This window comes from Dermochelys coriacea, chromosome 3 (genome assembly GCF_009764565.3).
Source record: "Dermochelys coriacea isolate rDerCor1 chromosome 3, rDerCor1.pri.v4, whole genome shotgun sequence".
NCBI classification, from domain to species: Eukaryota; Metazoa; Chordata; order Testudines; family Dermochelyidae; genus Dermochelys; species Dermochelys coriacea.
In genome coordinates this window covers 7,730,491-7,755,669 of record NC_050070.1, presented here as the reverse complement: position 1 = coordinate 7,755,669, position 25,179 = coordinate 7,730,491, and the positions used below count along the sequence as shown (strand labels likewise).

The 25,179-nt window shown below is 39.3% G+C and overlaps 1 protein-coding gene across 3 annotated transcripts in view; it reads left to right on the top strand.

Annotated features, from left to right (window-relative positions):
* The window catches only part of KIF13B (kinesin family member 13B), a 221,803-nt gene that overhangs the window by 99,553 nt on the left and 97,071 nt on the right, over nucleotides 1-25,179 (top strand). For all 3 annotated transcript variants that reach the window (XM_038397207.2, XM_038397206.2, XM_043510083.1), the window contains 5 exons: nucleotides 11,095-11,307; nucleotides 14,773-14,883; nucleotides 19,335-19,469; nucleotides 22,045-22,175; nucleotides 23,472-23,558. In XM_038397207.2, coding sequence (XP_038253135.1) covers nucleotides 11,095-11,307; nucleotides 14,773-14,883; nucleotides 19,335-19,469; nucleotides 22,045-22,175; nucleotides 23,472-23,558 — 677 coding nt within the window. The remainder of the gene's footprint in view (nucleotides 1-11,094; nucleotides 11,308-14,772; nucleotides 14,884-19,334; nucleotides 19,470-22,044; nucleotides 22,176-23,471; nucleotides 23,559-25,179) is intronic.

The window sequence follows — 25,179 nt, the reverse complement described above, 5'->3', positions numbered from 1 at the left end:
GCAGTGACACTGTAGTTTCACTTAAGGAAGATCCTGTTTTCTCCTGGTCTTTGAATATGATACCTTTAGAGCAACAGAATGTGTGGTTGCTTTCATATCTAAAGCCAAAGAGGCAATTGCTTACCTTAGAATGAGATGGCTTTTCCTTCCATTGGTACAGATTGACTGACTGACAGGCAGATTGGCTAGGTTTTAAAGTAATTGCAGCTTTAAAGGTACAGACCCAATAGAGCATCAGTATCCCACAATGTTTAATTTTTTTTTTCTGTTTTTCCACATCAAAATTGTGAAGTTCAAAATTTTTCTATCAGACTTAGTTATGAATCTTGGCAAGTTGGTATCTCTTCCTTCCTTACCTTTGTCCTATGCTTCCTTGCTATCAAGAGGCAATTATGATATTTATTGGTATAAAGAAATAAGCTGGAAAAGAAACAGATTTCTTCAGACCCACAAACATTTATGTTGGTTCTATTACCTGGTGATTGCTAAAGCTAGATCCTTTTGTAGACTGCACCCAGCCTAACCACCCGCACATAATTCCTAGGTGATCTCTTTAAACATAGGTTTCAGAGTAGCAGCCATGTTAGTCTGTATTCGCAAAAAGAAAAGGAGTACTTGTGGCACCTTAGAGACTAACAAATTAAATTTGTTAGTCTCTAAGGTGCCACAAGTACTCCTTTTCTCTTTAAACATAATGTGATATGAATCCTCCATTCCCGTAGTTTACTCGCAAGTGTTGTTAAATTAAAAAAAAGTAAGCAAGCAGCAGGATATAGAGGTATTTAAAATGCTTAAACTTTTTCCTATAATGAAATCTGGAAAAAAACAAACAGAACAAACACCTCCCCCGGCCCTCAATAGTTGACCTTCAGTGCAGTTCATTGCCTCTTAGGCTAGATACAGTAGTGAAATAAAAGATCAACTGATATAGCCTCTTAGCATTATGAGTCTTGATTTTCCCAGTAGTTACCTTTAACAAACCTTCCCCAATATTGTTTTGTAATAGTTAACATTGGGAAATTCAGTTAACAAGTTAACCTTGTAGATACTAAGATTTTAAACATCACACACTACAGTGATGAAGCTGTATAAAAGCTTCAATAGAATAGCAGAAGTGATAATTTTATTTTTCTTATATAGTAAATCTTTTTTTCAGAATGCTGCCACACATAACTCTTCTTATCTTTGCTAAAATATAGCCTTGCCTTTATATTCACAGTCTTGAAGTTTGTTGAAACAAATGTACTTTGCTTCTCTGCAATGTTGTAATCGGCTATGCTTGGTTTGTTTCAGTTTACTGCAGTAGTGAGACCTATGCATGGGTAACGGAATCTGACGAAGCAGAAATGGAAACCTTTTCAGAGGCTTTCCCATTTTGTTAGAATTAGTTATGCTGATCCTTTTCTAAACATAATCCAGCAAATAGATTGAGATTCATGTTTAGCACCTGCCCGATACATTATAGCAAAGATGGCAATCGCATGCATAGCAAAATGCATGCAGCTCAGAAACAGAAACAGATTTTTGTTATGCCTTCCTCCAAGCAATTCATTTCCTTTGTCCTGTTCATGTTCAGCCAGGTTAAAATCCTAACAAAAGCTTAATTTCAAAAACAAGCTCATTTAAGTGAAACTCAAGGATGAAATTTTTAACTAATACCTAGTGAAAAAGATAATTTGATTGCATTTTAAAGAAACTAAACTAAAAATTCATCAATTAAAGATGTCCAAGCTTGTTTTTAAAGTCTGAGCATTTGGGGATTGTTGTTATACAATGTGCCACTCCTTTTCAATGTGGTGCAGGAGAGAGAGAATGTATTATAGGATACTAGAGAATAATCTATATTTTAGAACAGTAGTTTTAAACCTATTTTCATTTGCGGACCCCTAAAACATTTTGAATGGAGGTGCAGATCCCTTTGGAAATCTTAGACATAGTCTGTGGACTACAGGTTGAAAGCCACTGTTTTAGAGCAAATTTTAATAACCATTAACATAATCAAGACTTTGTATTGCAAGATGGGCCATCTGCTATCTTTACTGATGTATGTTGCTTCTATCCCCTTTCCATCTATTTTCCTGTCCTGGTCTTTTTATCTTAGATTCTACACTCTTCAGAGCAGGGACCATGCTCTTTTATCTTTGGAAAGCACCTTGTGCATTGTGGGCACTACTGGAAACAAACTTTAATAACAATGCCAGTTGCAGCTTTTGAATTCTGTACCCAGTTGTGTGACCTTGGGCAAGTCCTTTCAGTATTTCTGTGCCCATCTTCCCCATTGTAAAACAGGTATAACAACAATTATTTATGTCACAGGAATGTTGTGAATCTCAGAACCAGCTCAGAATCTGGCCGTTCATGTTTATAACTTACTTGAAGATCCTTGGATGACAGATACTAGGGGCACAATTCTGTTCACATTGAAGTCATTAGGAGCAGCACCAGAATCATAGAATATCAGGGTTGGAAGGGACGTCAGGAGGTCATCTAGTACAACCCCCTGCTCAAAGCAGGACCAATTCCCAACTAAATGCAAGTGAGAACTTGGTCAAAAATAACAACCAATCTTCTTACCAACTTATCAGGCTTTTGATGTATTTTATCAATTATACATTCTATTTATTCTGCCTTCTGTGTGGGTATTCTGCAGTTTGAGGCACATTAAAAAGAAAAAATGTAGGAACTGAGAACAGTGATCGCCTTGTAAACTATTTTCTTGTTCTAGGTGTTGGTTAGGAAACTAATGTCTAAATTTCACATTCCAATAGTGTTCTCACAATAATTTTAGTGCCAACACATAGTTGGCTGGTTTTAGTCTTTTTTTTCCTTAGCTATTTCCATTCTGTTCTTTTCTCTGACATACTAAGCCCCCGCCCGTTGCAAATTTACTCTTTTTCTTTGAGAGTCTAGCTTATTCTCCATTCACCCTTCCCATTGTGCAATAAAGGAACCAGTGCCATTGCACAACAGAGAATTATGTATAAAAATAAACTGGATGCCCTGGAGCTGGGCCTTGAACAGTCAACACAATAATGGAGGGACCATTAGAAAATTAATAATGGATAGGTTATGAACCATGGTGGCATATCACTAATAGCATGCCCAGCCTCCTATGGAAAAGAGTTCCAATTTAGCGGTTTTATTATAAGCTCTGCTTTGAAGTTAATTGATGCAATGGAAGTTCTCAAAGTGTAAACTATGAACACTTTTTCTGTGGATTCTAAAAAGTGCCTGATTTTGGACCTACTGTATACACAAACCTGGGATCATTTGCCAGTTGCTTCACATTTTTGAAAGTATTTTGGAGAGGAGAAAAAGTCCCTAGCTCAAGGAAAAAACATGACATTGAACAGTACCAGTTCACACTTGATCCCATATAGTCTTCAATGGCTGCGATGTGAGTACATTGCTATTTTATTTGGAGTGGGCCCTGCAAGACAGTTATTTGCAGACCTCTAGGGACGGGACTATATTATGCAGGCAAAGAGTGTATTCCCATAAGCTAGTGGTATTTATTCGGTGAATTTAAACACGTTGAGGATTGTAATGGACAGTTTCAATGCGTTCTCCTGAATGAAATGATTAGATAAATAGTTTTAATGATGCCCAGTGGCAATCTTTGACCTACATTTCATGGATTATTTAAGATTAGAGCTCGTTGGAAATTTTCCATTAGAATGATTTTCTGATAGGAAAATAAAGTTTCCACAAAATTGAAATTGACCGTGGGAAAACTAAAATGAAATATTTCATTTTCAGATCAGTTCCACCCAAATTGAATATTTAGTTTTTTGAACAGATCCAAAATATTATATTTCTGACCAGTTCAAAAGAACATTAGACTGCATTTCTCTATCAGGGCATTGCCTTATGGGAATTGTAGTTTATTCCTCCATTCTATTATATGGGGCTGGCTCCTGAAGGACATCATCTCCTGTTTAAGTGTACAGTGCTCACTTTGTATTTATTTTTATTACAAATATTTGCACTGTAAAAAACAAAAGATAGCATTTTTCAATTCATCTAATACAAGTACTGTAGTGCAATCTCTTTTTCATGAAAGGTTTCAGAAAGCTTATGCTCAAATAAATTTGTTAGTCTCTAAGGTGCCACAAGTACTCCTTTTCTTTTTTTCATGAAAGTTGAACTTACAAATGTAGAATTATGTACAAAAATAACTGCATTCAAAAACAAAGCAATGTAAAACTTTAGAGCCTACAAGTCCACTCAGTCCTACTTCTTGTTCAGCCAGTCGCTCAGAAAAACAAGTTTGGTTGCAATTTGCAGGAAATAATGCTGCCCGCGTCTTGTTTACAATATCATCTGAAAGGGAAAACAGGCGTTCGCACGGCACTGTTGTAGCCAGTGTCGCAAGATATTTACGTGCCAGATGTGCTAAAGATTCATATTCCCTTCATGCTTCAGCCACCATTCCAGAGGACATGTGTCCATGCTGATGATGATGATCCAAAGCAGAGCAGACTGACTTATGTTCATTTTCATCATCTGAGTCAGATGCCACCAGCAGAAGGTTGATTTTATTTTTTGGTGGTTCAGGTTCTGTAGTTTCCGCATTGGAGTGTTGCTCTTTTAAGACTTCTGAAAGCATGCTCTAGACCTCTTCCCTCTCAGATTTTGGATGTTACTTCAGATTCTTAAACCTTGGGTTGAGTGCTGTAGCTATTTTTAGAAATCTCATATTGGTACCTTCTTTGCGTTTTGTGAAATCTGCTGTGAAAAGTGTTCTTAAAATGAACATGTGCTGGGTCATCATCCGAGACTGCTATAACATGAAATATGTGGCAGAATGCAGATAAAACAGAACAGGAGACATACAATTCTCCCCCAAGGAGTTCAGTCACAAGTTTAATTAATGCATTATTTTTTTAACAAGCATCATTAGCATGGAACTATGTCCTCTGGAATGGTGGCCGAAGCATGAAGGGGCATGTGAATGTTTAGCGTATCTGGCACATAAATACCCTGTAACTCTGGCTACAAAAGTGCCATGCAAACGCCTGCTCTCACTTCTAGGTGACATTGTAAATAAGAAGCAGGCAGCAGTATCTCCCGTAAATGTAAACAAGCTTGTTTTAGCAATTGGCTGAACAAGAAGTAGGACTGAATGGACTTGTAGGCTCTAAAGTTTTACATAGTTTTGTTTTTGAGTGCAATTATGTAACAACAACAAAAATCTACATTTGTAAGTTATGCTTTCATGATAAAGAGATTGCACTACAGTACTTGCATGAGGTGAATTGAAAAAACTATTTCTTATCATTTTACAGTGCAAATATTTGTAATAAAAATATAAAGTGAGCACTGTACACTTAGTATTCTGTGTTGTAATAGAAATAAAAATATTTGAAAATTTAGAAAAAAATCCAAAAAATTTAATTTCAATTGATATTCTATTGTTTAACAGTGCGATTAATAGCAATTAAATTTTTTAATTGCGATAAACTCAAAAAATTACTCATATGAGTTAACTGCTATTTATCGACAGCCCTAGATAAAACCAATGAAGAGATTCATCACCTTCAGCAAAGATGAATTGAGTTCACAATAAACCAACTTATATCTCTAGTGATCTTGAGTAAAATCCAGGAAGATCTATTTCTATCTTTAAAAATCGAGCAGAAAAATATGTAAATAAATCTTTCATAACCTCTGTATAAATCACAATGAAAAAAAAGACAAGACACATTAAAAAAAAAACTTTGCTAGTCACCTTTCAAAACAGATGGCCTAATTTTCAGAATTATTGAGCAAATCACTAAAGTCAGTGGAATCTAGAGGTGCTCTGTGCTTTCAGAAACTAGACCACAAAATTCTATCTCCAAAGAATGTGTTGGAAGCTGAATTCTTAATAAAGTAAAGGTGAAGAAGCACAGAATTTTTTTTCTGCTTTCTTGAGTGAGATGCCTGTGTGTGTGTGTGTGTGTGTGTGTGTGTGTGTGTATATATATATATATATAAATATATATAATTTTTTTTTAAAGTGATTTCTGAGGACAGCATAAAGCTTGGGGCTAAAGTCTGATAGTAAAAGATTCTGGTTAGATGGCTGGGTTAAACTTATTACATAAAGTGACAAAATGGTTAGTAATGACCAAACCTACATATTTAAATAATTATGTGAAATAATTAGCATGGTGAACGTAAACCACTGCTAATTAGCTGTGTGGCCAGAAATAGAGCTGAGCGAAAAATTGTATTTTTTGTCTTGCTGAACCAAAAAAAATTTGTTTTGGGTTAAAGAAAACAGGACCAGAACTGAAAGTTTTTTCTTTGTTTCGCTTTTCAGATGTTTCACCTTTTATTTAAAAATAACTACATTTCAAAATGAAACACTGTTTTAAATGACAAGTTGAAACATTTAATTTCAAAATGGCCAAAATGAACCATTTAAACTTCAGTTCTCCCCACCCCATAATTTTTGGCCAAAACTATTTGCTGAATTTGACCCAAATTATTTTTTTTGGTGCAGAAAAAAGCATTTTTTCAAGGCTAATTTACTATTTGCTGAAATTTTTTTGCCCAGTTCTAGCCTGCAGCTATAAAATAAACTCATTTGAAATATGATTTCACTGCAGAGGTAACTCTTACTTGGATGCTGCCCCTTAACACATCTTCTATCCATGCACAGAAATCTCTCACCTGAGTTTGGTACTTTAAACCTGGGCTAGTTGGTGTGGCTGGGGCTATGAGTTGGAGCTCGGGTGTAGCTTTCATTGATTGGTAGCTCACTCACTTTGCAGTGAGGACACAGGCTAAATCACTCAAGTACTGATAGTCCTCCAATGGCTTCCTATGTTACCCGGGGTTCTTTCAACCCAAAGCTCTTGGTAACTTTTACTTTGTGTAGGGTGGTGTCAGGAAATAAATCAGGGGAGACACAGCTTTCCGACCCTTAGATGGCTGGCACAAACAGGACAACACAAGAGTGCTTTCACTTAAAGCAAAACTTTACTTAGTCTCAAGCATTTACACACGTCCGCAACAGGTTAGTAAAACACCCCCAACCCTCGATAATTAATGAAGCTGAGTGTGGCTCTCGAGTGGCACAGAGACCACCCATCTGCCAGTGGGGGAAACAGGATGCATCCAGAGGGAGAGTCCAGTCCCGAAGAGTCCCACTACCTCAAACTTTCCCCCTTATTTATACATTAGTAATATAATGACATGTCACTTAAAGAAAACTTGTTAAGCAAGCAGTTCCAATAGTCAAGCAAGAGGCTTCCTTCTGATTATTGATTAACCAGCTGTGGGTTTTTCCCCATAGTTTTCAACCTTGAGACCCCAAAAGACATTTCTGGGGCACATCCTGCTGTTCTAAGATGCATGTATCAGCAACTTCAACACAATTCTTATCAGGAAGGATGCGGGGTCAAGCTGCCCTTTCTTTGGCACTCAAAACCCCCTCCCCTCCTCACTTGGTCAAGCTGAGTTTGCTACATGGCCACTTAACGGCCTGCTGACTTGGCTGCTTTTAGCAATAAGCCATAGTGGTTTCAGGCACTTTACTGGTTTGCTGGCATCTCCCCGTACACCTGCAGTTCCCCAGTGTGCCCAGAAAGGGCAGAGAAATTCTCCCACAAGTCACTGGAAAGTAGTCAGAGTGGCTCAGCTTACTTCAGTACAAAAAGCCATAGCATATACCCCCTGAAGTCCTAGCACAGAGGTGGACAAACTACAGCGGCCTGTGGGACTATCCTGCCCAGCCCTTGAGCTCCTGGCTGGGGAGGCTCGCCCCCGGCCCCTCCCCTGCTGTACCCCCTACCCTGCAGTCTCAGCTTGCCATGCCACCCGCGCTCTGGGCGGTGGGGCTCTGAGCTCCTCCCAGGCAGTGCAGTAGTGTGGCTGGCTCTGGCCGGGCAGTGCAGCTGCCAGTCCTGATGCTCTGAGCGGTGTGTAAGGTGGTGGGGAACGGCGGAGTTGGATAAGGGGCAGGAGGTCCTGGGGGGGCAGTCGGGGAGCAGGGGGCGGTTGGGTGGGGTGGAGCTTCTGGGAGGGCGGTCGGGGGGGGATCAGGGGGTTGGATAGGCATGGGAGTCCTGGGGGGCCTGTCAGGGGCCGGGGGTGTAGATAGGGATCGGGGCAGTCGGGACAGGGAGATGCGGGGGTTGGATGGGTCAGGGATTCTGAAGGGGGCACTCAGGGGGCGGGAAGTGGAAGGGGGCGGACAGAGGGCTGGGGCCTGGCTGTTTGGAGAGGCACAGGATGGGCAGGGATGGTGTCCCTAGCCTCTGTTTGCCAGAAGCTGGGAATGGGCGACGGGATGGATCCCTTGATGATTAGCTGTTCTTTTCATTCCCTTTGGGGCACCTGGCATTGGCCATTGTTGGAAGACAGGATATTGGGCTAGATGGACCTTTGGTCTGACTCAGTATGGCCATTCTTATGTCCTTCTCCTTGTTCAGCCAATCGCTAAGATAAGTTTGTTTACATTTACGGGAGATAATGTTTCCTGCTTCTTATTTACAATGTCACCTGAAAGTGAGAACAGGCGTTCACATGACACTGTTGTAGCCAGCGTTGCAAGGTATTTATGTTTCAGTTATGCTAAACATTCGTATGCCCTACATGCTTTGACTTGTAGGTGCTAAAGTTTTACATTGTTTTGGTTTTGAGTGCAGTTATGTAAAAAATTATACATTTGTAAATTGCACTTTCGTGGTAGAGAGTTTACTACAGTACTTATTTGAGGTAAATAAAGTTTAATTGATATTCTATTATTGTTTAACAGTGTGGTTAAAACTGATTAATTGAGACTATTTTTTTTAATCTCGCGATTAATTGGAATTATTTTCTTTAATCCTTAACAGCCCTAATTAAAATATGTTTGTAAATCAGTTTCAAATGCAACCACCTTTTCAATTACTGTGACTTAAAATATTCATCTTCTGTGAATACTGAAGTGGATAATATTGCACTAGGTAAGGAGGGGATGGACAATCTGATTTAGTGAGTCGTGTTCATATCTAATATCTGTGGTAAACTGGAAGAAAGCCTGAGCAATTAAAACCAGCAAAATGGCCACTGAATTCTCAAAACCATTTCATTTAGTAACTGGCCCATAAACTGATTGTGGGTGGTGTGATATTACATGTAACTTAGTGCTGCACCTGACATGTTGGTTACATTTGCACTAAGGCAGGGGTTCTCAACCTGAAGATCAAGACCACCCTGTCCTTCCCATCTTGAAGGGTAAGAGAGGAGCCCCAATATGCAAAAAGAATCACAGTATGGAATAGATGAAGAACTACTGCATTAAAAGACTTTTTCCCTTTGGCTCAGAGAATATGGATACATGACCTCAATAACTGTAGCTCCTACGTGGGGTTATCTTTATGGCACCTTTTAAAGTGATGTCCACTTTTTGAGGAACGCCTTCATTTTTCTTTTGTGGCATGATTTTCCTTTTTGGAAGATCTATTCCTGTTGTGTTAAACAGTTTAGATTCCATTCTGAGTGTAGCAAATTCAAGCTACAACTTGCTGTATTTAAAACAAAAATACCCAAAAACTTATAAACCTTTATATTACAAATTGGTCAAGTACAATATCTTTGATCTGTTTTTTTGTTTGTTTTTAAACACATAGCCTCAACCTATTTACCTTCTAGGACAAATATTTTGTTTGATATTTTTACAAACCATTCTGTATTGAACAAGCATTTATTATTAGCCTGGTCTCCAATTTGCTGATTAAAATGATGCACAGTAATATACTGTTTTCTTTCTGGTGTAACTTTTGTTGCAAACTTGTTATAGCTGTCTGCTTCTGCACCCTATGCTGGCTCATCATAGACGTGCTTGTTAGAGAAGGACAGCCCAACAATGAGATTAACTAGAACACAGAGCTAAGGTCAGGAAAGACGACACAAGAATGGATAAATTACATCATCCCCTGCCTGTCGCATCATATCTATTGACTCAAAGATTAATTCCTGTGGATGGCAGGAGATGCAACTGCTGGTTTGCTTCACTGGACTTCTCCCAGTGGTAGGAAGCAGCTTTAAACACTAGTAGAACAGTTTTGAAAAGCAGTTCTTGCTATATTGGCTTATGCTTCATTTAGAGCTGGGTAGCATTAGTCTCTTATGATCTCTCTTCCCTTTCTCTCCCCCAAAAATGGAGTTATAGCCATTTTGTGCCACTGCAACATGTTTCCTGCCTCAAGGGACCTCTACCAGAGCTTGCTGATGTAAACAACTACTGAATGTAACCTACAAAATACATTGGGTGAGGTCCTACGTTTCCGTTTTAAATAGTCCCTGATGATCATCCCTGGCATGCAGTTGCTGATGTGAGGTTGCCAGATACTTTAGAATTACTTTTTTTAAATCTACGCTCAGTACTTGTGAAAGTTGCCAGACTATTTGAGAACATGAAATGGTAGACGGATCTCACTAAAACAATAAAAGCCCCATGCCCTCAGATGAGTGGAGGCCACTGATACCCCAAGATGAACTTGACAGCTCTGAAGATTAGTCATCTGTGTCAATCATAGAACAAATACAACATAGGGAACAACAATGCAACGGTCCCTCACCCTTGGTCAGGAGGGACTACATCTAGCGACAAGAAAGTAGTTTAGCCTCCATGATACAGTCCTTGGTCAATCTATTTAGATGGACAATGATGCTGTCAGCAATTACAGGCCTGACTTCTTAGAACCCTCAATCAGATTGGCTTACTCTACCTGAAAGATGGGGTGTGTCTCTCCCTCCTGCCCTCTCTTGTTTCATTCTTCAACACTGAAACTCTGGACCAGTGATGAAGGCTCATGACTGCAGGAAAGAGAACCTTCCCAAGTGGCTTCTTTTCCTGGAGGAGGCACTCAGATATTCTAGAGATAGGTACCAATAGAAGACCTAAAGAGGCCATCAACCCAGTATACATCGGCCACCAAATAGCCTTCAGATGCAAACAGCTTTTAGTTATTACCTACGTGGACTGGATTTGAACTGGTGGGCTTGGGGTGAAAAGTACTCTCATTACCAGTCCCCTCCTTTATTCTTCAGTGCTCTTTTTAAAAAACAAATGAACAAAAAACCCTGCCTTAATTTCTTTCCTTTGCTCTCCTACAGGACAGCCTTGGTGGTAATAGCAAGACTGCCATGGTGGCAACAGTCAGCCCAGCAGCAGATAACTACGATGAGACCCTTTCCACATTGAGATATGCAGACCGGGCCAAGAACATAGTTAACCATGCTGTGGTGAATGAAGACCCCAATGCCCGCATCATCCGAGAACTCCGAGAGGAGGTGGAGAAGCTCAGAGAACAGCTCACCAAAGCAGAGGTATAATATACTAGCTGTTCACAGCTCCTTTGTGTGTTCTACTTCATGCTGCTGCAATCCTATGAAGACACTTGTTGGATATTTTGTCTGGGCTTGAAGATAAACATCAGTAAGGCAATACTAGATGGTATCTATGGGGAAAATCAACATCAACTTTCTTCGCCTCAGCTTTCTTCCTCTCCCCGTTTTTCTCTTATCCATATGAGGCTGCTGAGTGTTGACTGGTGGGGGTGGTAATGTGAGAGGCAAGCTTCCCTTGGAATGTTTCATTGAGTGGTCGCATTGTAGTGTCCAAGCTTAGGCAGAGATCATGGAGGAAGGAAGACATACTAATAGAACTTGGGACACAGACATTTGAAAGACTGTGTTTGTTATTGGGAGGGCTTTATCTAACTACCCAGAATATAGCAGAATTACAGCACTTCAAGATGTAAATATATTCACGTCTTCTGTTTACCTTACAACTTTCAAAAACATTTAACAATATTTATTATGAATGTATCCCCTATTTCAGGTATTGAAGACAAGATACTTGTGATTTATTTTTGACTCAAACTGAATGGAAGCATGCAGGAGCATGATCTAATGGTTAGAGAACAAGGCTAGGAGTTAGGGCAGTTTTGGGTTTTCTTCCCAGAACTGCTAAAGAAGTTGCTGTGATTATGGCCCCGGTCAAGTTATTTCATCTGTCTGTTTCTCATTCTGGAAAATTGGGATACTACTACTACCATGAGAGGAGTGTTATGGGGCTCAATAGCTGAGGTTTTCAAAAGCGTCTGGGTTTTTTTTGTGTGTTTCAGTTTTGGGGTTAGTGCCCAAATAATGGAAGCCAGCTCTCTAAAACAATGTAATATAAGTGATCATTCCTTTCCTGTGTGTTAAATCCTACCCCCACCATCATCTCAATGGAATTGACATAAAATACAAAAATGATACACAGCTTATAGCTAAAAGTCTGCACTGTAAAGATCATAAGCTGTATTTGTATCCTCTCTTCCCCTCCAGCTTATTGCATTTGTATATGACTTATTTATCTTCATAAAATAATTGCTTGCACATATTTCTAAAAAAAAAATAAATGAACAAAATGTTTAGTGACCCATATGGACAGTCGCAGAATTGCATTCTGAAGTTCACTTCTAAGTTTAGACCTTACAGTGTATTTTTCCTTTTGGTGTCAGTGTCTCTCACTTTGTCAAATAGCTGTAAGCAGAACAATATCTGACACTTTCATTTTTTAATAGACAAATAAGATTTATTCCTCTCTTTTGATCTTTTTATTTTATCTATACTAGTTGAGTCAAGTTAGCCTAACTCTTCTGGAACTAATTCCAAAATGTGGTACTGTGTCCACACTAAGTCCACCAACATTTCTGTGCTGATCTTGGAAACTAAACAATCAACTAATCCAGACTCTCTGGGGATGCGCTTGCTTTGTTACATTCTGGTTTTGGTCCTGTATATCAGAGAGCTTTGTATTTTGTTCTTATAACTCTGCAATGTTGTGTCACCTGGGTGTCAAAATAAGATAGTTAATGCTTAGTGCTAATTTTATATATCTCATGCACATGCGCTATCCAAACTGCAACCAAAAAATCCTCACTGTGTAGTAGATATAATTGATCTCCATGCTGATGAAGAAGCAGACACAGATGCTAAGTGATTTGTCTAAGATCATATGAAATAACCAAAGCAGATTTGGAACTTGAAAATAACTTATTTTCAACTTTGTGCTTTTCTCACTAAATCCCATTGCCTTTGCTTAATCAATACTTTATTAGAATTAGACATATTAGACCTTTGTTCTAGAGACTGCACTGGCTTCTCTTTCCTTCATGGATACAATCTGTGCTATTGGTTTATGAGCTATGAATTCCTTGTGATTTAGATATGTAAAAGGCCTTTCTGCAGGTTTTATCTGGACAATTGATCTGCTGAGATGCTCCAGCTATCAGTCCCTAGACTTGTATATCTGGGGGCTGGGGAAATTCCAGTAAAGGGAAGGAACCTACACTCCTAGCTCTTGCTTCTGCTCTTGGTCAAAGAGATCTAGAGTCTGTTCAGGGCATGCAGTGAAGTCTCTGTGCTTCTTGAGGGAATTATCGTTGTAGGGTTAGGGAGTTGGTCCAATGAGGAGCTTTGTTTCACAGAATCATAGAAATGAAGGGTCAGAAGTGACCTCGAGAAATCACCTAGTCCAGACCCCTCTGCTGAGGCAGGACTAAGTATACCTAAGCATCCCTGACAGGTGCTTTTCTAGTCTGTTCTTAAAAACCTCCAATGATGGGGATTCCACAACCTTGCTTGGAAACCTATGTTAATGCTTAATTATCCTTATAGTAGAAAGCTTTCCCTAATATCTAACCTAAATCTCCCTTGCTTGCATTGATTGACGTTGTGTAAACACCTAGTGGTTGACAGTATTTTCATTTTGTAAATGGAAATGATACGCAAATAAGCATAAATTATAATAACAAATCTACTTTCTATCGAAGATAGTATAGTAAGAATACCCCAGTATTAATATTGGTGGACATTACATATGATACAGAAACATCAGCCCATACCAATCTCATGGGGAAAATATCTATCCACTTGCCTCTTTGAATAAGCATGAGACTCTGAGTCATGAAGGCCAACAAACTTGAATTGACAAGGGGATAAAATTCCAGTGTTAAGCATTCTGTTAGGATCACCCTGCCTCCAGCTTTGCAAAATACAAACAGGAATGTTTCAGCTGTCTGAGTGATCCATGTGAAGAAAAAAGAAAAGGAGTACTTGTGGCATCTTAGAGACTAACAAATTTATTTGAGCATAAGCTTTCGTGAGCTACAGCTCACTTCATCGGATGCAAAGCTTATGCTCTAATAAGTTTGTTAGTCTCTAAGGTGCCACAAGTACTCCTTTTCTTTTTGCGAATACAGACTAACACGGCTGCTACTCTGAAACATGTGAAGAAAAGTGATCTTTTAGGAGCCAAACCCCGGACCATGCAAAAATAAATCTCCGCAATAATGACCATACCAATAATCATTGGGACCCTAACTACCCTTTTGTGGGAAAAATCACTGAGAAAGTGATAGCAGGCCAACCCCAGCATTTCTGACAATCTCTCTGATTCTTTTAGATACCAGCCAGTGAGGCTTCAGAATTGAACATGGCAACAAAATGGGCTTAGTCTATGGTTGATCTCTTCTTGGCAATGGAAAGACTTCTTGTAATTGATTTACATTAGGGCAGGCAAACTCTCTCTTTTGAGGGTCTGTATTTGGAACTAGCAGTACATGAGAGAAGTGGTGGTGATAAGTGATTTGGTTAAATGTGTCGAGGGAGATGAATTCTTTCTGCGGTAGGAGTGGGGGTTAAGTCTCCTTTATTGACCTGTCGAGTTGATGTGTCTAATCTATAGGGATAATCTAAGGTGTTAATATCAAGGAATTCAATGTCTTGTTTTTTCATTTGCAGGCTATGAAATCACCAGAACTAAAGGATCGGTTGGAGGAATCTGAGAAATTGATCCAGGAAATGACTGTCACCTGGGAAGAGAAATTAAGAAAAACAGAGGAGATAGCACAGGTTTGCATTTTCTTTGATTTTGGCAATTAGGGAGAAAATCTTATCACTTACTTCCTTTGTTTATCCTTTCATAATAGTTGTCAGGATAGCCCTTCACATTTATGGGTAAGTAGGTCAAGTTCATTGCCCTTTTAAAGGGCTTTTGCTTAATTCCTGGGATAGCAGGTTACATCACAGATTACTGCTCTGGGGACAATAGTAAACCTTCAGACTCTATGTAAATTGAGAGATTGCTTTAAAAAAATCCATGGATGGAGAGGATTAGAGGGATTTTATACCTTCAGACAGTGAAATTGTTGACTGTGATTAAAGGTGGAGTGTGAGTGCATTAAATACAGAGTTATGTGCTGAATACCTCAAAAAACAAAGTTAAGGAGCATTCAGAATATTAAAAAATAATTGAACTTGCCTTTTTTCTTTTTGTAACTTCAAAATCCCTCTATATGTTCAATGCCGCTCTCATCCCTGATGTTTAGAGCATTCAGCACATAACAGCAAACAATAAAGTTGAAAGTTTGTGCAGTTCACCATGACACTTTCCATCCTTACCAAACAAATGTTGATGTAAGCACTTGGACTGAAAAACCTATTGAAAGCTGATGTAGAGAGCATATTAAATAGTGAGAAAATATAACCCTGTGATACAAAAGTGCTTTTGTAGGTGACATAATCAGAAACAAGGTTAGCTTGTTGGCCGCAGACCTCTTGAAAAATGTTACTTACCTTTTTTCTTTCTGCTCCTAAATTCTTGACCTGTTGTAACATGTTTACATAGCTGAGATCTTCAAGAGCCTTATCATATTTCTGAAAAAAAAGTGAAATGTTGGCAGTGAAAGAATAAAAACTAGTGCTTGTGCAATGCTAAGTTTAAAAGATTTAATTGTTAAGCTGTGTCAAATGGAGTGATTTATTTTAATACAAACTTTACATCTTCACCTACTGTAATATTTCTTCCACACCAGGAAGCATTAATAACATAAATATACACCTCCAAGAACAAAGATGATTCAATACAATAGAACTTTCAAGAATCCACGTTGTCCTTTCCAGGAGCACGAGGGAAGGAAATATTAAAAATGCCCAATATCGTATACAAAAGCACGGGGTTGAAAAGAAAAGCAACGAGCTGTGGTGATGAGGAAAAAAAGTTATCAAAGCATTATGGGGAATTAAATGACCATTCTCTCAAAATTTTAGAAGCGTACATTAGGGAAAGCACAAGTTATAAAAATTACTTAGACAAGTTAGATGTCTTCAAGTCACCAGATTCTGCTGTAATATATCCTAGAATATTCAAGAAGCTGACTGAGGAGATATCTGAGACATTAGCAATTATCTTTGAAAAGTCATGGAAGATTGGAGAGATTCCAGAAGACTGGAAAAGGGCAAATATAGTGCCCATCTATAAAAAGCGGAATAAGGACAACCCTGGGGAATTACAGACCAGTCAGCTTAACTTCAGTACCCGGAAAGATAAGGGAAAAAATAATTAAGCACTCAGTTTGCGAACACCTAGAAGATAAGGTGATAAATAACAGTCAGCATGGATTTGTCAAGAACAAATTGTGTCAGACCAACATATCTTTCCTTGACAGAGTAACAAGCTTTGTTGATAGCGGGGAAGCAGTAGATGTGATATATCTTGACTTCAGTAAGGCTTTTGATACTGTCTCACATGACCTTCTCATAAACAAACTAGGTAAATGCAACCTAGATAGAGCTACTACAAGGTGGGTGCATAGCTAGTTGGAAAACTATTCCCAGAGAGTAGTTATCAGTGGTTCACAATCAAGTTGGAAGGGCATATCAAGTGGGGTCCTGCAGGGATCAGTTCTGGATCCAGTTCTGTCCAATATCTTCATCAATGATTTAGAAAATAGCACAGAAACTACATGTATGAAGTTTGCAGACGATACTAAGCTGGAAGGGGTTTCAAGTGCTTTAGAGGATAGGATTAATATTCAAAATGATCTGGACAAACTGAAGAAATGGTCTGAAATAAATAGGATGAAATTTAACAAGGACAAATGCAAAGTACTCTACTTAAGAAGGAACAATCAGTTGCACACCTACAAAATGGGAAGTGACTGCCTAGGAAGGAGTACTGTGGAAAGGGATCTGGGGCTCATGGTGGATCATAAGCTAAATGAGTCAACCATGTAACACAGTTGCAAAAAACCACACATTCTGGGATGTATTAGCAGGAGTGTTGTAAGCAAGACACAAGAAGTAATTCTTCTGCATTGATTAGGCCTCAGCTGGAGTATTGCATCCAGTTCTGGGTGCCACATTTCAGGAAAGATGTGGACAAATTGGAGAAAGTCCAGAGAAGAGCAACAAAAATGATTAAAGATCTAGCAAACATGACCTATGAGGGAAGACTGAAAATATTGGATTTGTTTAGTCTGGAGAAGAGAAGACTGAGAGGGGACATAACAGTTTTCAATTACATAAAAAAAGGTTGTTCCAAGGAGGGAGAAAAATTGTCCTCCTTAACCCCTGAGGAACAGATAAAAAGCAGTGGGCTTAAATTGCAGGAAGAAAGTTTTAGGTTGGACATTAGGAAAAACTTCCAAACTGTCAGGTAGTTAAGCACTGGAATAAATTGCCTAGGGAGGTTGTGGAATCTCAGTCATTACAAGTTTTTAAGGGCAGGTTAGTCAAACACCTGACAGGGATGGTCTAGATAATACTTCATCCAGCCATGAGTGCTGGGGACTAGACTAGATGACTTTATGAGGTCCCTTCTGCTCCTATGATTCTATGATGGCTGTTTGGTATACTGCTGAAGTTTTTAGTTTAATTTTTTTCCCTGGGCCTATGCACTTAAATTTTTTGCATAATACAGAAACTGTGTCTCTTGTACTTTTTTTTAAGAAAATCTCTCATGATTCAGACCAGGAATCAACTTTCCTTTGGCCTATGGGTCCTGTGTCTACCAATAGATTATAGAAAACAGCCTTGAGTTTATGGACTGAAACTGATGAGGAAATAGCGATTTTAATCATGGTTCTGCCGTGGACTTCTTGTGCAAGTCACTTAACTGTTTTGTTTCTCAATTTTTCCTCTGTTTAAAAAAAAAAAAAAAAAGGGCAGGCGGATTACTACTTTTGCTCACATGAGGCAAGACTATAACGGTTCTAAAAAGAACTAGATAAGTTCATGGAGGATAGGTCCATCAGTGGCTATTAGCCAGGATGGCAGGGACAGTGTCCCTAGCCTCTGTTTGCCAGAAGCTGGGAATGGGTGTCGGGATAGATCACTTGTTCATTCCCTCTAGGGCACCTGGCATTAGCCATTGTTGGAAGACAGGATACTGAGCTAGATGGATCTTTGGTCTGACCCAGTATGGCCGTGCTTACGTTCTTATGAGCATTGTGAGACAACTCTGGGGAATTGCTTGAATTCTCTCCTTTGGAATCCTAGCTTTAGTAGATGATGGACCCTCACCCGATCCTCAGTTTGTTCTGCTGAAAAGCTTTACATTTAGTTTGAGACTTTCCACTGCACTTTTCAGTGTAGCTCTGTTTAATTTCTGAGCTAGGTTGTATTATTAACCAAACTGTGGTCATTCTTTTAGGAAAGGATGGTAAGATAGAAAGATATCTGTCCACTACAAAGTCAAAAATGTTTGGGTGAAGAGTGCAATACTGGGAGAAAAACTTTTAACATTTCCCTGTAAAAGATGTACGCTTTTAATGAAGTACTGGTTTGTTGTTGAACTCTAAGTCAATTGATGAGAATAATATGCCATTTTAAATGCTACTAAAAAGAAAAGGAGTACTTGTGGCACCTTAGAGACTAACAAATTTATTAGAGCATAAGCTTTTGTGAGCTACAGCTAACTTCATGAGCTGTAGTTCACGAAAGCTTATGCTCTAATAAATTTGTTAGTCTCTTAGGTGCCACAAGTACTCCTTTTTTTTTTTTTTTTTTTTTAACGGATGCAGACTAACACGGCTGCTACTCTGAAACCTGTTAAATGCTGCTGTTCTTGTTTAGCAGGAAATCTTTCCTGCATTATTTAAATAGAATTTCAAATCTTTTGGTGTTCAGTTTCTATGGGACAAAGATGAGCAGAGTTTGACTTGGCAAGGATTTGGCTGAATTTGTTGCCTCTTAGCTAAGAATGGGAAACAAAAGGCAATAGAGATGGCTTTGTGTTGCTGTTTCACTATTTCAAGGGGGCTATAGTGAAGCCCATGCAGATCTACAATGTGATCCTCACAACTATACTTGTCTTTCGCTAGCAAGATGTAACCCTCTGAGACTATAGGGTTCCAACATGCACTGGCAAGAGGCCCATCAGAAATAGTTTCCTGGATGCCTTTAATTCAATAAGTTGCTGCTTATTATGTTGGTTTGATTTCTTAGCAGGTAGTAATGTGTACTGTAATATATCTGTTTCTTATACATCCAAAACATTAATATTTTGGAGGTTTCTCTTACAGGAGCGGCAGAAACAACTGGAAAGTCTTGGCATATCTCTTCAGTCTTCTGGAATCAAAGTTGGGGATAACAAGTGCTTCCTTGTTAATTTGAATGCAGATCCTGCTCTCAATGAACTTCTGGTCTACTACTTAAAGGTGAAATAACACTTTGTTTCAACATGTTTAAGTGGATAATTTAACCCTGTGGAAATGCATATGGGTAGAGAGTTCCTTATGAGAAACAGACTACAGAGGCATTGTTTAGTGTCCAGTGGTTAGCAAAAATGGCCCAAATACAGCTTTTTTTAAATTGCAGGTCATCTTTACTGTTACAGAGAACCAGAAAGCAGTGTAAATATGTCATAGTAGCATTTTGTATCCTTAGAAATTTTCCCTTTTGCAAGCAGTTGTCTGGCCTTTACAGCTCTTTTTGTGTAGCTTTACTCAGAAAAGTGATTATGCAAAAATTGGGGCATCTTACTAAATCTATCTGCTTCTTCATGTATGTTCAGTTATATCTACTGACTTCTAAAATGAGTTTTTACTTCCATTACCACTGCAGAATCAATATGGCTCTGGGGAGAGGGCTGGGTTCTATTCCAGCTCATCTATTCTGTTGACGTGCAACTTCTGATTGTAGAATTCCATATTGTTGGTGATGGGCGCAAAAGAATGAACCCGACTTAAGTCTGGGCTTTGTAAATTGAGCAGGTTTGATCTGGAGGCAGAGTGGCAAATGGAATCTATGCTGCAGTTTTAAGTCATTTCTCACAGTAGAGCAGCAATTTAATGTTAAGTTCAAGTGCCAAAGTTCTCACATTGTTGGTTGTTAATGATTTCCCTCCCACTGAAGTGGAGTTCAGTAATTTGTCTTGGGGCAGCCACATGATTATCATTTGGGCTAAAAGTGGTTTTATGCTGCCTTTCTCAGGAGATGTATGTTATCTTCTTTTTAGATCAGTCATTGTATATCACAGAGCAAACTGCTACCCAAAGAATTAAAACAAAAGAAAAAACCCTTATTCATCACTGCCCCTTATAACCATTAATAAACAACAAAAGAGCTGATTCAGGATTTTTGGAGAGGAGTCAAATTATTTCCAGGCATCTTGTATGTAGGTGTCTGGATTCTGATTCATACTGCTAAGTCAGCCTCAACTCTGACAGCTATTGAGACTGTGGTGATTTCTTTGTGCTTAATGTGAATACATAACAAGAATACATTAATGACAAAGCACATTCAGAAGGATGATCTCAGTCCATGTGCAAAATGCACTCATTGTTATGTGGTGTAGGATGGGGAAACTAGTAAAAAATAATACTCAATGTTCTTGCAGTTCCCTTTCAGATAGAACCAGAACTATCTATCTTAGAGTTGTGGTTTGCTTCTCAATACTGTTATAGTCACTAAAAATCAAATTTAGTAGCTATGTCCTGCTCAACGACTCCCACTTTGGGGTAAAAATCTCAACCTGGGCTAGGGTTTGTGTTTGAGTTATTTTTTAGATTTTTTTTTTTTGTTTGTTTTTTTATTTCAGATTGATTTGTTTCTTTTTGGGTGATTTTGGATTTCTGAGTAGAATGGGGTTTGTTTTGTGTCATTCTTGTGGAGAAAAGGCTTTTTCAAAGAGGAAGGTTTTTGCAGCTTTTCCTGAAGATGATCAGAGTGTGGATCCACCGAATCTCAGATCCAACTCCCTTTTGTCAGTCTAGCAGTCATCTTCAACCTCTTTTGTGCTGAGCCATCTGAGCTCTGCAAGAGCTGGGTAGCACTGTCTAGAGCTCCCTTTGGTTGGTGGAGAGCTCTATTCTAGGGTGTAAAAGAGAAGTTGTGCCCAATTGTTCTGGGTATGCTACATGTAGACTAGTGCCACATACAACTTGTGGCACACTATAAGTGGTCTGTTATGCTACCAGCATCTGTTCTTAACTAGTAGTCCCTTGTTAGCCTCTTACCATTGCTACTGTCACTTCTTTACATTGAAGGTACATCTACGTGCTGCCAAAAGAAGCATGCAGTGTAGAGTACACACCCCTGTAGCTACCCTAGCAAGGATATAAATAACATTGTAGCTGGCAAGGCATGGCTTAGGCAAGTAAAGAAACACCTGAAGGGTGGGGGTATTTATGTAAGTAGGGGAAGACTCTGGCAGCAGGACAGGGCTCTCCCAGATCCCTGTTCCTGGAGCCTTTCCCTGCAACAGGAAAAAGCTGTGGCAGGGGAGGGGGATGGCAGCAGCAGGGAAAGAGTGAGCCATTCTTGTCTGCCTTTCCACTGCCAGAGCCTTTCCCAGGCACATGTAGTTAGTTACACACTGTAGTGTGGATGCAGCTTGCTTTCCACTGCAACATGTGGCTACATGTGTGCTACGCGCTCCTGCTGGTGTGTAGTGTAGATGTAGCTCAGCATAGCACTTATCAATTGCTAAAGGATTCCGAAGTGTGGGCCTTTTTCACTCTTTGCCATGAAGGTCTAGTTCAATTTAAAATTTATTATTACAAATTTCACTTATAAATCAGTTCAATTCCATTTCTCTGATTGCTTCTAGTTCTAATGTCTCCTTCCCCTTTTTAAAAGATTACTAAGTAGCTTTCAAAACTTCAGTAATTAAGGGAGTAGGCATTCCAAAGGGTAGGATGTAAGGGTGCAAGTATAGAGTAATCAGTATAGAGTAATCAGAAGGAAATTTCTGCTACCTGTTGCTAACATCTGAATTTGATTCTTCCACAGGAGCACACGTTAATAGGGTCAGATGACTCCCAAGATATCCAGTTATGTGGAATGGGAATTCTTCCTGAACACTGTATGATAGAAATACCCTCAGAAGGACAAGTTATGCTAACACCTCAGAAAAATACTCGGTAATGTTACAAAATATTGTAAAATCAGCCCCATACTTTTAATTTTAGCAAATACTTTAGGGTGAATGGTGCCTGAAGATGATTTCTAAATAAGCTTCCTCACTTCATCTCAAGATAAAATGCTACTTGGCTTCTGTTTAGATTTTAATAATTAGCTTGCTGTGTTCCCCCTGAACAGCTCTGTCAGTGCATCTCATTCCTAATATATAGTATCCTTGCTCTTCCGGTTCTGGGTCTTCTTGGATTAGATTTCAAACAGAATATCTGGGATATGTGTGTCTTTTTTCTTGATGATGATACAGAAGTAAATTATAGTTTCAGCAAACACGTGCTAACTTATTTGCAAGTGTCTAAATTTAGCTGTGAGTGTCAAGATTTAAACTAATCTTCTATAAAAATTGTTCATATGTGAAATTTTATTGAAGCACTTGCTGTGTCAGGGGGCAATGGCGCCCGCCGGGGCAGTTGTGTGTGCCCGCAGGACACCGCGCTGCCGAAATGCAGCCAAGAAGCTTTGCCATTTTGCAGCAGCATTTCGGTGGCAAGGCTACTTTCCGCTGCCACTTCTCGGCGGCATGTGCTATTCCCACAGAAAGGTTGAGGACCACTGTGCTATATTATCCAATTAAGTAATGGTACTTGGAAAGTAAATGCTACATTCCAACAAACCACAAAATACCATGCACTTTTGGGGTCTCTAACAGAAGCTTAATGTTCCATATAATGTGGTGATGAACACATAATGGGCATGAAATTCCTGTACTTTATCGAGGTTCTGTATGTGCAGGCCTAGGAGCTTGGTCTATTTTAGAAATAAACAGTATAAAAGTATAGCTTTTACCAGTATGAACCATAAAACTGGAGTTGATGATATCTCCGGTAAACCATGCATATAGCCAAGATCTCCAACTTTTTCTTTACATAGTTTACATTTATTCTCCCTGTATTTCTAAACAATGTAAAAATAGCTGTGGTTCCTTCCAGTGGGCTATATTCAAAGCCATACACTTTTTTTAGGCCCAATAGATTTGTTTTCAATAATGCTCTTCAAGTACAGTTTGTGTTTAAAAAATACTAAATATTATGGAGCTTAAACGAGAGTTTAAATCAGTTCAGAAATTGGTGAACCAGTGCCAAGTTACTGAAGACATGCTTGCTTATTAATTTCTAATCCTCAAACCTGCTTTCTTCCCCCAAACTAATTGAGAGAATGAAACAAACTATTCTCCCCCTTAAAAAACAGAACCTATCTGGATGTATTTGTATTAGGTTTTCTTCTTCTTCTTCTCTTCACAGAACATTTGTAAATGGTTCTGCTGTTGTGGGTCCTACACAGCTACACCATGGAGACAGAATACTGTGGGGAAACAACCACTTCTTCAGGTATAGAAGGTTTTAATCCAGTTATGACCTTGAGCCAGTTTTGCTTTAGCTTTGAGCACAAAGAATAATTATGGGCCTCTACCCGAGCTCTCAAGATGCAGATGGATCATTTGCTGCCTGTTCTATGGGTTTGTAGAGGCAATGCTGGCTAGAGGATATTTTTGAATGTCCATTGTCATAGCCGCTGTGCACAGTCTTGGCTTGGTTGTAATGTGCTGAGGATGATTTTAATTTATGTATTTCCAGGAGGTTGTGGCCCATTTTGTTGTGGACTGTGCTACCGTCATTAGCACCTTTGTCACCTCTAGATTAGATTACTACAGTGCACTGTATTTGGGGCTACAGTTTACATTTTTCTGAAAGCTGATGTTAGTGTGGAATTCTGAAGCATCCTTGGTAAACAGTATGTCTCATTGTGAGCATATTATGCTGATCTGCAGTGTCTGCCTCTTGGTTTCTGGAATGGAGTTTAAAGTGATTGACTGATTTGTAATTTCCTAAGTGACATGGGAAGTACCTACCCGAAAGACCATCATGCTCCGTGGCATACTACTGCAGTTCTGATCATTGGAGACCCTGAGAATGGAGTTCCCTCTCTTTAAAAAAAAGAAAAGTGATGATTGCTGGCAGGTGTTCTCTGGGAAGGGCATCTCATCTTTGTAACTCGCTCTCCTCTCTTGGTCTGAAATCACCCAAATCTTTTGACCTCTAGGGCATGCTGTAAAATCTAATTATTCTCCTTCCCTTTTGGAAAGGGGGAGGCTTGTGAAAGGGGAAGAAGAGGGGAATAACTTCAATGTCACCAGGTAGTTTGTTGATTAATGAATGGGAGGATTGATGAAATTGATGGAGTTGTAAATTATATCTGTATTGTTAAATGCTGTCAGAGGTGCCTAGGGGCATAGATAATCAGTGGATTATCAGATGAACACAGACTCCCAGTATGACACTGTGGCCAAAAGAGCTAATGTGATCCTGGATACATAAACAAGTAAATCTTGAGCAGGAGTAGAGAGATTATATTACTTCTGTATATGGCACTGGTGCAACTGCTGCTGGAATACTGTGTCCAGTTCTGGTGCCCACACTTCAAGAAGGGTGTTGATAAATTGGAAAGGGTTCAGAGAAGAGCCATGAGAATAATTAAAGGATTAGGAACAGGCCGTATATAGTTATAGACTCAAGGATCTCAGTCTATTTAGCTAAGAAAGACAAGGTTAAGGAGTGACTTGATTACAGTCTATAAGTATTTACATGGGGAACAAATATTTAATAATGGACTCATCAATCTAGAGAAAGGTGTAACGTGAATTTTTTTAAAAGATACGCTCTCGGAATTATTATGGGTAAATTCTCTAGCCTGTGTTCTACAGGAGGTTAGTCTAGAGCACGGGTTCCCAAACGTGGTTCGCGGCTTGTTTGGGGGTAAGCCCCTGGCGGGCCACAAGACACTTTGTTTACCTGAGCATCCACAGGTACGGCCGCTTGCAGCTCCCAGTGGCCACGGTTCACCATTCCCGGCCAATGGGAGCTGCGGAAGCGGTGTGGACCAGGCCACCACTTCCCACAGCCCCCATTGGCTGGGAACACCGAACCGCGGCCACTGGGAACTGCAAGCGGC